The sequence below is a fragment of the Podarcis vaucheri genome, assembly GCF_965113315.1.
Source record: "Podarcis vaucheri genome assembly, chromosome: 10".
NCBI lineage: Eukaryota > Metazoa > Chordata > Lepidosauria > Squamata > Lacertidae > Podarcis > Podarcis vaucheri.
This window is the reverse complement of record NC_138748.1, coordinates 73,655,480-73,668,307: the sequence shown is the minus strand read 5'-3', so window position 1 is coordinate 73,668,307 and position 12,828 is coordinate 73,655,480. Positions and strand designations below refer to the sequence as shown.

At 50.7% G+C, this 12,828-nt stretch overlaps 1 protein-coding gene across 10 annotated transcripts in view; it reads left to right on the top strand.

Annotated features, from left to right (window-relative positions):
• Window positions 1–12,828, top strand: part of SHANK3 (SH3 and multiple ankyrin repeat domains 3) — a 455,788-nt gene that overhangs the window by 139,645 nt on the left and 303,315 nt on the right. For 9 of the 10 annotated variants that reach the window (XR_014223665.1, XR_014223666.1, XM_082238697.1 and 6 more), the window contains exon 4: window positions 4,097–4,168. Coding sequence is in view for 8 of the 10 variants with exons in the window: in XM_082238697.1 (XP_082094823.1) it covers window positions 4,097–4,168 (72 nt within the window). In the remaining 2 variants the exon portion in view is untranslated. Of the gene's footprint in view, window positions 1–4,096; window positions 4,169–8,734; window positions 8,965–12,828 lie in introns of those variants that run through there. The other variant, XM_082238694.1, reaches the window with a different exon arrangement.

Below are 12,828 nucleotides of genomic sequence, written 5' to 3'. Positions count from 1 at the left end.
AAACAAAAGCATCTTGGAGGTCCCGGGCCACAGGGAGGTTAGGCTGGCCTCAACAAGAGCCAGGGTTTTTTGGGCGGTGGCCCCGATTTGGTGGAACGCTCTGTCACAAGAGACTAGGGCCCTGCGGGACTTGACATCTTTTTGCAGGCCCTGCAAGACAGAGCTGTTCCCCCAGGCCTTTGGCAAAGGCACAGTCTGACCCCCTCTCTCCTTCTGTAATCTTCATAGAACTCTAACCTGATGGTTGCCATTAATTTGAGTCTGAATTGATTTTAGAATGAATTGATTTTAGAATGCTGTATTACTTTTATTGTTGTTGGCCGCTCTGAGCCTGGCTTCAGCTGGGGAGGGCAGGATATAAAATAATAATAACAATTATTATTATTATTATTATTATTATTATTATTATTATTATCGGCCCCAGCAGCATGATCCTGATTGGGTGCCATTGCAGCTGCCCCCCCCCTGCACTGGACACCACGCCCCCACAGGCAGTGCGCCACATCCCTGGCACATGCGCCAGCCATGAAGCTCTGCCACTGCCTTTGCTAGAATATCTGGCTCCTGGTGGTCTTACTTGTGAGTAGGTGGGAGGTTTCTTCAGGATCAGGGCCTAAGAGGACAAGTGCGTGGGCATAAAGTCCAAAATGCAAGTGAAAGGTTCAAGACGGGGAAGGGACGTCGCTCAATGGCATGCATTGTTTTTTAAGGATTGTTTCTTCCCTATGGGACGTGGGTGGCACTGTGGGTTAAACCACAGAGCCTAGGGCTTGCTGATCAGAAGGTCAGCGGTTCAAATCCCCGCAACGCGGTGAGCTCCCATTACTTGGTCCCTGCCCCTGCCAACCTAGCAGTTCGAAAGCATGCAGTGCAAGTAGATAAATAGGTACTGCTCCTGTGGGAAGGTAAACGGCGTTTCCGTGTGCTGCTCTGGTTCGCCAGAAGCGGCTTAGTCATGCTGGCCACATGACCCGGAAGCTGTACGCCGGCTCCCTCGGCCAGTAAAGCGAGATGAGTGACGCAAACCTTGAGTCGTCTGTGATTGGATCTAATGGTGGCTGGCAATAGCTGAGTCCACGAGTCAAGGGAAGGTTTGGGGTTGTGGCGCGACTTCTTAGTGGAAGATTCTGGCCACTGGGGCACTTTCCTAGCCCATGCATTGCAATAAATAGAAAGAAATCTAGCTGAGATTCCTGCATTGCAGGGGGTTGGACTAACTCTAAGATTCTGTGATTCTAGGTAATCGATGGTTGACCCCCTTGCTGCACTGGAGGTCAGGCTGTGTGCTCTCAGCAACCACTTACTTGGACCGCAAAGATCTATTAAAATCCCATTTAGATATACTGGCTTAGCGTTTAATTCTTGCAGCAGAGGCCCTGTGGGTCACCTTTGCCCATCCTGGCCAGGGCCTCCCTGGCCTGTGATCTTTTGCCTCCAAAAGTGGCTGCATCACATGGTCTAAATGTGATGCACCCGACAAATGTTGCCACCCCAATCAGATTTGGGCGTGAAATATACTTGGAGTCGAGAGTGGATTTCATGCTCTTTATTCAGCTCATAGTGGCGAGGAAGAATGGAAGTTCCCCCAGAATGTCTGCTTTATATACAGTGGTACCTTTGGTTACATACTTTATTCGTTCTGGAGGTCCGTTCTTAACCTGAAACTGTTCTTAACCTGAAGCACCACTTTAGCTAATGGGGCCTCCTGTTGCCACCTCGCCGCCAAAGCACAATTTCTGTTCTCATCCTGAAGCAAAGCTCTTAACCTGAGGTAATATTTCTGGGTTAGCGGATTCTGTAGCCTGAAGTGTCTGTAACCTGAAGCGTATGTAACCCGAGGTACCACTGTACATTATTTACACAATGGGCCCCATGTGATTGGTTAATTCCGGGATTCTCCTGTAGGCCAATCAGGTTGCGGATTCACTTCCACTTGGAGCTGGATTGGGTGGCTTCTGTGGACCAATCAGACTGCTGCATTCTGGATCCTATTGTTCTAGGACCAATCAGACTGCTGCATTTTGGATCCTATTCAACTCAGTACAAAACAGGGGGATTGCAGCCGTTTCCCACCAATTTAATGCAGGCACCCACTTTTGTTTCCCCATATCTTCCCTGCTCCCCAAATCCCATTCCGAAAGCAGATGCTGCAGGAACTTCTCTGCAAGCCTCAGGTATGGGGGGAGGGGCGGGGGCTAATGTTAGGCATGTCTTTTAGCAAAAGAGATCAACGATTTCACACCGGAGTCCCTCAAGAGCTCCTTGGCGAATGCCAAGCGGGCCCAGCAGCCTGCTCCATCTCTGATTTGCCAGTTAGTTCTAAAATGCCAACCTTTGCCACCTCTTCTTCACATAGCTCTTCAGGTACGCTGCTTCAAAAACAATGAATCACCACCGAGCTAAATTTAGGAAAGGGAGGGAGGGAGGAGAAGAGCTGGATGGGTTTTTGTGCCTGGAAAATGGGAAGGACGGAGTGATGCCAACCACACAGGACCTGCTCAGGGCCCAGACACTTTCACAGGACTCTTCCTGGATGGGGAATAATTTTTATCTATCTCCCATGACAACTGGAAGTTTGGTCTTTCCTTCCTTCCTTCCTTCCTTCCTTCCTTCCTTCCTTCCTTCCTTCCTTCCTTCCTTTCTCAAAAAGCTCAGTTCACAGGAAGTTAAATCCTGCACAGTATTCCATGCTGAACTGATTTCTAAGCACAGGTCTGAGATACTTTCCATTTGCCTCACCTCTTTTCTGGGGAACACCCATTGTTTACTGCTGAATCACAACGAAGGTCAGTTGGTTTTTCTGTGGATTAAATACTTCCTCTGGTCCCGCTGCTTTCCCCCTGGGAAAACCACTGTTTTGCGCTCCATCAGAGCAAGTGGCAATCATGTTTTCTGCAGGTTGCTGTTTGTTCCCATTCCACACCAAAGAGCAGCCTTTCCCTGGGAAAAGAGTGAGGTAAGGGGGAGGCTGCTTGCAGCTGACCCGCTCAGAGCCATGCTTTCTAGGCCCGAGACAAGCAGACGTGTGGGGTATCCCTCAGCGGTCAACAGCGGGTTTTCCCAGGAAAAGTGGTGGAAAAAAGAAAAACCTCTCAGACCCACGCCTAGAAATCATGGACCAAACGGAAGTGTGAACGAGCCCCGTGTGGGATTTGAACCAGTTCCCTGCAAACATGGTTTTGACCTGTAAATCCCCAGGTTGATGGCCCAATAGACCTAACCAATTTCCCCTTCCTCTGTGCCCGCCCAGGTGAATGGACTTGCCCGTTCTCCCCTCTCTCTCTCTCTCTCTCTCTCTCTCTCATTTTTTTAATTCCCAACTCTCAATATGGACCGTGTTTGCTCTGGTGGGAGAGAGGGTGACACTAGAATTCCTCTACCCTGGCAATTCATCAGAGCCCAAGAACATTCTTAGGAGAGTACTGACTTCTTCTCTGAGCCTTTTTACAGTCAAGATTGAGCAGGCATGGAGTGATTCGGTCCTACCCATATATTACTTTTTTTAAAAAAGGGGGGTGGTTCCCAGGTCCGATTTTAAAGCTCTGTGTCCAAGTGCCCTTTTCCCTGTGAAAACCTGTTCTTTAAAGCTGAATTGGAGCAAACAGCCATTTGGGTTTTCTGCGGATTGATGTTTGCTCTGATTCAGCTGTAAAGAGCAGCTTTAAATCTCCGGATCTAAAAAAAGGGTGCTCAGAGAGAGCTTTAAAGTGTGGACAATGCATGAAAACAGCGGAGGAACGGCAAGGGTGGATAAGCTCTGAGCTTTGGAGCTGCTGTTATATCCCCCAAGATATAAAAGAACTTGTCATGCTTCCAAAGGGAAGGAACTGAACCAAGATGGTGAGCCGCTGAATACCATCTCCTGGGAATCGCAGGTGGGGAGAGATCCTGCTTGTGGACTTTCCATTCAGACACCTGGTTGGACACTGGGAGAACAAGATGCTAGACTAAAGCCCCCCCCTTGGTCCTGATCCTGCAGTTGGGCTTTCTTGACATCCTTAAATGCCTCTGAAGCCTGTGGGCTGCCCCTGGCACAGGGCCTGTTTTGGCGATTTGTGGGTGACGCTCCTTTCTCCCCTCTGCTCTTGTTCTCCAGTTCCGGTACAAGAGGCGAGTTTACATCCAGAGCCTGCTGGACGACAAGCAGTTTGCCAAGTTGCACACAAAGGTAAGAAGAGACCGCCATCCTCAAGGCGAGCAGGGGAGGCCCTTGCACGAGACCTAGCCCCTGGTAGTCTGGCCATTCCTTTGAGATGGTGATTTCCCAATTCCTGAGACAATGGGAAGGTTCCCTCACCCGCTCCCTCCTTGCAGAGAAAACATTTGGTCAGTTTGGGAGTCAAAATGGTTTCAGGACGGTCTTCCTGTGCTGCTCCAGACATGTGGTTTATATATTTACGTACGTGTTTGCTTGGTAGATTTATGAACATTTAGTATATATCTAAGACATTATTTTTTTTATTTCAAGACACATTCATAGCTACTAGCAAGCATGGTTTTATCCTTTTGAGTACCAGTTGCTGGAAACCACGGGAAGGGAGCTGGGCATGTTTAGCCTGGAGAAGAGGAGGTTAAGGGGTGATATGATAGCCATGTTCAAATATATAAAAGGATGTCACATAGAGGAGGGAGAAAGGTTGTTTTCTGCTGCTCCAGAGAAGCGGACATGGAGCAATGGATCCAAACTACAAGAAAGAAGATTCCACCTAAACATTAGGAAGAACTTCCTGACAGTAAGAGCTGTTCGACAGTGGAATTTGCTGCCAAGGAGTGTGGTGGAGTCTCCTCCTTTGGAGGTCTTTCAGCAGAGGCTTGACAACCATATGTCAGGAGTGCTCTGATGGTGTTTCCTGCTTGGCAGGGGGTTGGACTCAATGGCCCTTGTGGTCTCTTCCAACTCTATGATTCTATGATTCTATGATTCTAACGCCTCAGCGGAGGAGGAAATAACAGCACTGAGTACATGGTGTGGCTTAGGGTGTGGCAGAAGGTGAACAGGCTTTTCAGGGCTCCCTCCTTCTTCCCTGCACAGATAAACTATATTTTGGGACTCAAAATTCAGATGGACACATTTGCCAGAAGCGGCTTAGTCATGCTGGTCACATGACCCGGAAGCTGTACGCCGGCTCCCTCGGCCAATAAAGTGAGATGAGCAACGCAACCCCAGAGTCGGCCACGACTGGACCTAATGGTCAGGGGTCCCTTTACCTTTACCTTTAGGCAATCTGCCACTGAGCTGCAGCCCTTCCATTGGAGAGTGCCAGTCGGATGCCTCCTTTGTCTTTGAGCCATGGCTTGCCTACTCCCACCGCCTAAGAGAGGGCTCCAACACTTGGCCCCGCGAAGTATGCCTCAGCTGCTGAAGCAGCTCTTGTTGTGTGAGACATAAAATGATGCCCATTCCCCCTTCTTCTCCCCTCCTGCCTGCATCCCTCCCCCCTTTTGCTCACAGCAGGGCCGCTCAATTTGGCCTGTGGCTCCAGGGGTGCCGGCCTGGTTTCTGGCGCTCTTGTGCAGGGAGAAGGAGGGGGAGAGCGCCTCTGAGGTTTCAGTCCATCTAGGAAACAGCAGCTGTTGGGCGGAGGGGAAAACGCTGCAGATGCAAAGCAGGGAGAGAAATGATGATCTCTCCCCGCTGCCTCCCCCCACTGCCCTGTTTGTCCAGATGGATCCCTCCAACCGACCCAGAGGCATCCAGCAGGCAAGATCATAGAGGAGTGCAGTTGGAAGGCACACCCAGGGATCATCTGGTCCAGCGGTTCTCAACCTGAGGGTCCCCAGATGTTGTTGGACTACAACTCCCATCATCCCTAGCTAGCAAGGCCAGAGCTCAGGGATGATGAGAGTTGTAGTCCAACAACATCTGGGGACCCACAGGTTGGGTCTGCTGTTGCAGAGCCTGGCAGACAGCTTGTTGTCTTTGTGGCCGAGGCCACAAAACGCTTGGGTTGGTCCCTTGTCTGTTCCAAGGGTTGAGGACCTGCTGGACTAAATCCCGATCTTTTTTTATTAGAAAGAGCCTTGCAGAATCCGGCCAAAGGAGCCCATTTGGCCTGGCCTTCCGCCTCTAGCAATGGTGAGCCCTCACCTTGAGGAAGCACCAGGGTGATGTTCATCCCAAGGGAAGGCTGGCCTGTTTCTCTCCTGCCTCCGAAGCAGCTCACGTCTGGTGCTCTGATCTCCTTGGAGGGAAAGGCAGCAGAAGCCCTGGAGATGTACGAATACCAGCCATCGGCAATTTGAAGAGTCGACCAGCGGAGCCTCTTGCCACCCTTTCTCGTCTGTCTTTTTGTGTGTGCATGAGCAATATCTCAGAGCAGCCTTTATTTTATTTTGCAAGAAGCTGTCTTTGCTGCGTGCGGTTGGCAATGTGCTCCCCCCTCCGCCCCCTGCAATTCCCTCTGATTGGGTTAAGATAGCAGTTTTCATCCGTGCCCTTTTGGCAAGGAAAGCAGCCTTCGGAAAATGATTGCAAAGTGGCAATTGGTAAGCAGCCGCAAATATTGACTTGGTTTGTGGACGGCTTCTGTGCAGTTCAGAATACTTTGAGGCTGCGTTCCGTTCAATGAGCGTTATCTTGGTGCAGATACAAATCTTCTGCAGAGTTAATTACCTCTAGGCCAGTGTGAGCCATTTTGAACTTCTCATCATGAGTCAGAGGAGATAGCTTGATACCCTCTATAATTAAGGAAATGTTGTTAGTAAAATCATCACAGAATTGTGGGTTTTTTTTTAAGACTTGTGATCCCTGGAGGTGCTTTTAGGAGCGCTCTTTGATTTCCACTGCTGCAATTCTGCACTAGGAAACCCAGCTCTCCTTTTAAGCAGGCTACACTTTTGTGATGGCTAAAGGTGCAGAAATCTCCGAAGAATGTCTCAGGGAATGGGGAGAGCCATGTGGCAGCGATGTGAGCTAGAGTCTGGACTGTGACTCGTCCATGGATATACTGATTGGAGTAGACCCTGCGGCTGTTTTCAAGAGGGGTTTTCAATTGGGTTTTGAAACCGTTTCTCACCGTGGTTCTGCTTGAGGATGGGCAATGATGTCTAGCAAAGGCCTGATCTTTCCAGGAGCTGCTGTTCCCTTCCGTAAGGAAAACCTCACAGCAAGAATCCAGGCAGTGCTTTCTCCCAGAGACTTGCCTGTGACTGAGGACATAGGTCCAATCTTAGGGCTTATCCACACTTAAGTTTTGCCCCACAGTTTCTAGGCCCAGGCCCACACTTTCCCGGTCCATGTCTGAGCCCTTTTTTAACTTCCCCGGCCACTTCCCCCACTCTCGAATGCTGAATCAAAAAGCTACATATGATTTATTATTTATTCTCATTATTTATTAAATTTGTATTTATTGGTCCTGCTAGCTAGGAATGATGGGAACTGTAGTCTTTTAGAAGACATCTGAAGGCAGCCCTGTTTAGGGAAGCTTTTAATGTTTAATAAATTATTGTATTTTAATATTCTGTTGGAAGCGGCCCGATGGGCGGGGCATAAATATTATTATTATTATTATTATTATTATTATTATTATTATTATTATTATCCAAAAGCAGCTGGAAACCAGTTAGGGAAGCCCTGCTAGGCTGTATTTACTCACTTTAGAGCCCTATTATATGGCTTGCTTAGTTAATCTTCTGGTACTGGGATTAAATAAGATCTCATTATATACCATTTCATTACAGTCATACCTTGACTCCCAAACAAATTGGCTCCCGAACGATGGAAACCTGAAAGTGAGTGTTCTGGTTTTCGACCGATTTTCAGAAGCTGAATGCCCGGTGCGGCTTCCGATTGGCTGCAGGACGCTCCTGCAGCCAATCGGAAGCTGCGCCTTGGTTTTCAAATGGTTCTGGGAGTCAAACAGTCCTGGAGCACATTCTGTTCGAGAACCAAGGAACGACTGTATATTCTTCCAGAACGTCATGTGCAGATGTCAGGGCACATCACAACATAAAAATACACAAATTTCTGGTGGTGTGTAACAGTGTACTTCCCCCAGTTGGTTAAAACACTGAAGCTCTTTGAGGGAGGTTGATGCCTGATGTACGGCAGTGCGGCAGCTCAAGTCTTGCCCCACAGAGCCCCAGGTTCGAATCCTGCCTGCGTCCCAGAGCTCCCTTGGGCTAGCCGCTCTCTTAACGCAGCCTGCTTCGCAGGGTCGTTGTGACGAGGTGACTCTGCGGGCCACCTTGAGCTCCTCGGAGGAGAGGCAGGGACAAACGAAGCAAACCGTCAAAGAAGCGCGTTCTGCTGCTGGGATGGTATCGATCCTGCTGTGGCTGTCTCTTTCATGACACTGTTTTATTGATCTGAATGTCTTGTCGTTGGCTGCTTTGGAGGAAAAGCAGGACAGCATTCTTTTTTAAAAAATAAACAAATGACTAAATGAGAGGGAGGACATTGCCTCCATCCCCCCAGCCCATCCTTTCCTGGGCTCTCTGTCCTCTGGAACCTCTCATGGTGTTGAGTTTCAGCCTTTGGAGCCGATGGCAGGTGGTTGGCAGTTTGCCCCCTTCCTTCTGGGTCAGGCCGCACCAGAGGGGCTGTTCGGGACAGCTGGCCTGAGAGAGGAGAGAGAGGCAGAGGTCTGGCAGGGCGAGGGGGGAGGCAGGAAAGGCACAAACGCCTCCTGCAACAGCAGCAGTGAGGGGCTTGCAGAAAGGGTCATTTGCAAAGCTGGCCGCAGTGCATCCCCTCAGCACAGCCGCTGCTGTTTTGCTTGGACGGAGGGAAGGTTGTGGAATGTGTGTGTGTGTGTGTGTCCGCCTGACAGTGAGCATTTGTGTGCGTGTGTGTCCGTCCGGGTGTGAGCTCGACGCCCTGTCCTCAAGCCAGTGTGGAGATGAGCGAGGGACAGAGTCAGCGCCGTGGGGTGGAAGATGGGCGCCTCTCTGGGAAGGAAACCGACCCCGCGGGGAGACCAGGAGCAAAAGCCGAGGCGTGGCAGGTCCAGAGCCAAAAGCAAGGTACCCCACCCTCACTTAGCCACACGCTCTGGGTTTGACCTTCCTCACTGCCGCTCCGTTGGTGGGGAAAGGGATGGGGACTCCCTCCAGGCTGCCTGGGCTGGCCTCCACTTTTGACACATGGCCTTGCTGTGGGCGTGCGTTGGACATTTGTGCCCCTCCACCGCCCTCCAACTGGATTTCTGCCCCTGGCACATGGGCTGATAACTAGGGCAGCGTTCTCTCGTCCCTGGGGGTGGAAGGGTGCTAGCAGGATGGAAATGAAGCTAACTTCTGCACAGAAGCTGTTTCTCGGCTACCGTTAAGGGTGGCAGAGCCACAGGACATGCATGGATTTGACCCTCGGGGCACCAGTTCGCTGGCAAGTTGTTCTCTGCAGCCGCTCTGAAATGTCCTCAGGCTCTGGGGGCTGGACGAAGGGTTCAACTCTCTGGTTCTGTGATTCCGTGCTGCAAGGCCCGATCGCTCCTGTTTTGAGCAAAGTCTGGGGGGGGGGCAAGCAGACTTTTAGCCTCATTCTCCAGCATCTCTTAGGCTGGCCTTGCGGCCTCTTGCTATTTCATGGGTATTTGATTGTTCCACACTGTCTGCTTCACACTGGGGGGGTGCAGTGGGGGGGGGCAGGGGGAGGGTGCAGGATACGAACCTGAGTCCATGAACCTGGCCCATGGAGATGCCACCTCGGAACCTGTACAGATCCGTGGTGCGCTGGCACAGGAGTCAATCTGGGGTGGTGGTCTGCGAGGGCTCTGTCCCCAATCCTGAGGCCAGACTGGATTTCCCATCCAGGACAGTGGCTCCCCCTCCTCCTCCTCCTTTGAGACTTCCCTGCTGGGGTGGCAGCTAAAGACCTCTCTCTCCCCCCCCCTCTCTCCCTCTCTCTCTCTCTGGGTTTTTCATTGTGCGTCAGGGAATTGATTATCTGACAGCTCGTGGTGGCAAACAGATGAGATGCACCTACTTGCTTGCTGTTTAACCTCGAGCTTCCTCCGTGACAGCAGGCGGGCTGGATTGGGGGGGGGCTTGTCCTTGCACACCTGTGGGCAGGGGCTGCACTGGTGGCGGTGGGCTTCAGCCCACTTGCGGCTTCCCTTCTGCACTCACAGATCTTGTCCCTGCCCTGGACTTTCCTGCCTTGCCAGCTGGTGATGATTCCTGAAGGGCAGTTGGAGTCAGTTCCCTGCAAGAAGAACATCTCATTTCCTCCCTTCCGTTGCAGATTGGGGGAGAGAAAAGGAGCCTCTGCTACATGCACTCCTTCTTTCCTTCCTTCCTTCCTCTATTTCTCCCCCTCCCTCTTTCCTTTTTGTAATGAGCTGGATTCCCCCACCCTGCCCTTTTCTGGAGGCTGTTGATTTTCCTTACAATTCCTTCCTAATGGGGGATAATGGGCTGCTTCGCCAAGGGCCACCAGCTGGGCAGCTGTGAGCCAAACACCCCCGCAACATCTCTCCCCCCCCATTCCAGCCCCTCCTTTCCTCTACCAGCACATTCTTGACTATTAACTTCATATCCCGACTTTGGCAGCCGCCCCTCCAAGCACACTTAAAGGAGTTGTCTGCTGACGCCAAGCAGTTTTGTGTAAATGAGATGCGATCTGGGCCAGCCTGCCACAGTTACCTGGAGCCCAGAGAAGGCCTGAGAGGTGTCCTGAGGATCTCAGCACCCCTGGGTGGGGGCCAGGAACACAAGAGTCAGCCTGGCCAATTGCTTACTAACCCTTAGAGCGCCAAATGATTTGTAGCTGTGTCAAAATGTGTCCGTCTGAATTTTGAGTCCCAAAATATAGTTTATCTGTGCAGGGAAGAAGGAGGGAGCCCTGAAAAGCCTGTTCACCTTCTGCCCCACCCTAAGCCACACCATGTACTCAGTCCTGTCATTTCCTCCTCTGCTGAGGCGTTGATGCCACCTTTTCACAAATTGCTATATTCATTCTTGGATGAAGGAATTGAGGGGATGCTCAACGAATTTGCAGGTGGCACCAAACTGGGAAGGGTAGCTAATGCTGCAGAAGACAGAATCAGAGTTGAAGATGACCAGTAGCAGATTGGAGAACTGGGTGCAAGCTAACAAAATGAGTTTCAATAGGGACAAATGTCAGGTTCTGCGCTTAGGCAGGAAGAACCAGATGCACAAATATAGGATGGGGGACATCTGGCTTGCCTGTAGTACAGGTGAAAAGGATCTAGGGGTCTTGGTGGACTACAAACTTCATATGAGCCAACACTGTGATGCAGCAGCAAAAAAGGCAGATGCTATTCTAGGCTGCATCAATTCCATCAAGGGAAGTCATAGTACCAATTCTGTGCACCACAATTTGAGAAGGATGTTGACAAGCTGGAAGGTGTGCAAAGGAGGGCAACCAAGGTGATGTGTGGCTGAGGTGGGGATCCTGGTTTCCAAGCAAGCTCTTCAGCTGTGGGAACGAAAGACACGGCAAGGCTCCTCTCACCTTGCTTCTCACCAGCTGAGCTGCAGCAGAGCACAGACCATTTCCCTGGCGTGCAGCTGACCCGCTCATAACTCTTTCCTCGAAGCCCGGAGATAAATCCCAGGTTGTGATGGGAGCGATCGGTAATTCTGGCATGGTGCCTTCAGCATTCACGAACTATTAGGCCTCCATGCTTGTGAAAGAGCAATAAGGGGCAGCCTTCATGGATGAGGTTTCCTATTTCCCTCCTCGTTCTGCTCCTGTTTCTGCTGCACTGGGGGTCTCCCACTCGCCGGATTATTGTCTTTACTGCTGCGTATTTCACTGGAGCTTTTTACTGTGAGCGTTCCTCGGCCTGCCTAGTACCAAACTACCAACCCTTTGTATTGCTTCTTCCTGACGTGACTGAATGCAATTGCGGTCTCCACAAAAAAAGGACAGCCAATATTAGTAAAGGGAAGGGGTTTTTTATACGGCCTGGGACCCTCGTACCTACGGGACTGCCTCTCCTGGTATGTCCCATGGAGGAACTTACGGTCTTCAAACAAAAACATCTTGGAGGTCCCGGGCCACAGGGAGGTTAGGCTGGCTTCAACCAGAGCCAGGGCTTTTTCGGCTGTGGCCCCGATCTGGTGGAACTCTCTGTCCCAAGAGACTAGGGCCCTGCGAGACTTGACATCTTTCCGCAGGGCCTGCAAGACGGAGCTGTTCCCCCAGGCCTTTGGCCAAGGCACAGTCTGACCCCCTCCTTTGGCAGTCCTCACAGAACTCTAGCCCAATGGTTGCCATTGATTTGATTTGAACTGATTTTAGAATGAATTGATTTTAGAATGCTGTGTTACTTTTATTGTTGTTAGCCGCTCTGAGCCTGGCTTCGGCTGGGGAGGTGGGATATAAATAAATTATTATTATTATTATTATTATTATTATTATTATTATTATTATGCAGAGATTGGGTAGCCATCTGTCATGGATGCTTTAGCTGAGATTCCTGCAGTGCAGGGGGTTGGACTGAATGTCCCTTGGGGGTCCCTTCCAACTCTATGATTCTGATTCTACCTCTGACTCTCAGATGCTGAGGGCAAACACTGGAGCTGACACTTGGTTGCCCTTGTGCCCTCCCCAGCCCCCCCCCTCTCTCTGTCTGGAGGAACCTGGCCAGCTTCTTATGGGCAAGGTGGTCCTTTTTGACCCAGCAGGCCTGTTTTTAAGAGGTCAGTTGAGGCAGTGCAAGGGTTAAACCAGAATCCAGGAGGGACCGAAACAGATGACCGAAACAGTACAGCCAGTGGAATTGCAGGGAGACTAAGGTGCAGGGGAGATTGCAAAATAATGTCGAACGCCGTAAGTGAAATATAAGATTGAGAGGGAGAGGAGAGAAAGATGAAAAGGCAGGGATGCAGCAGTTGGAGGAGGGTGCATTGATGAAACTG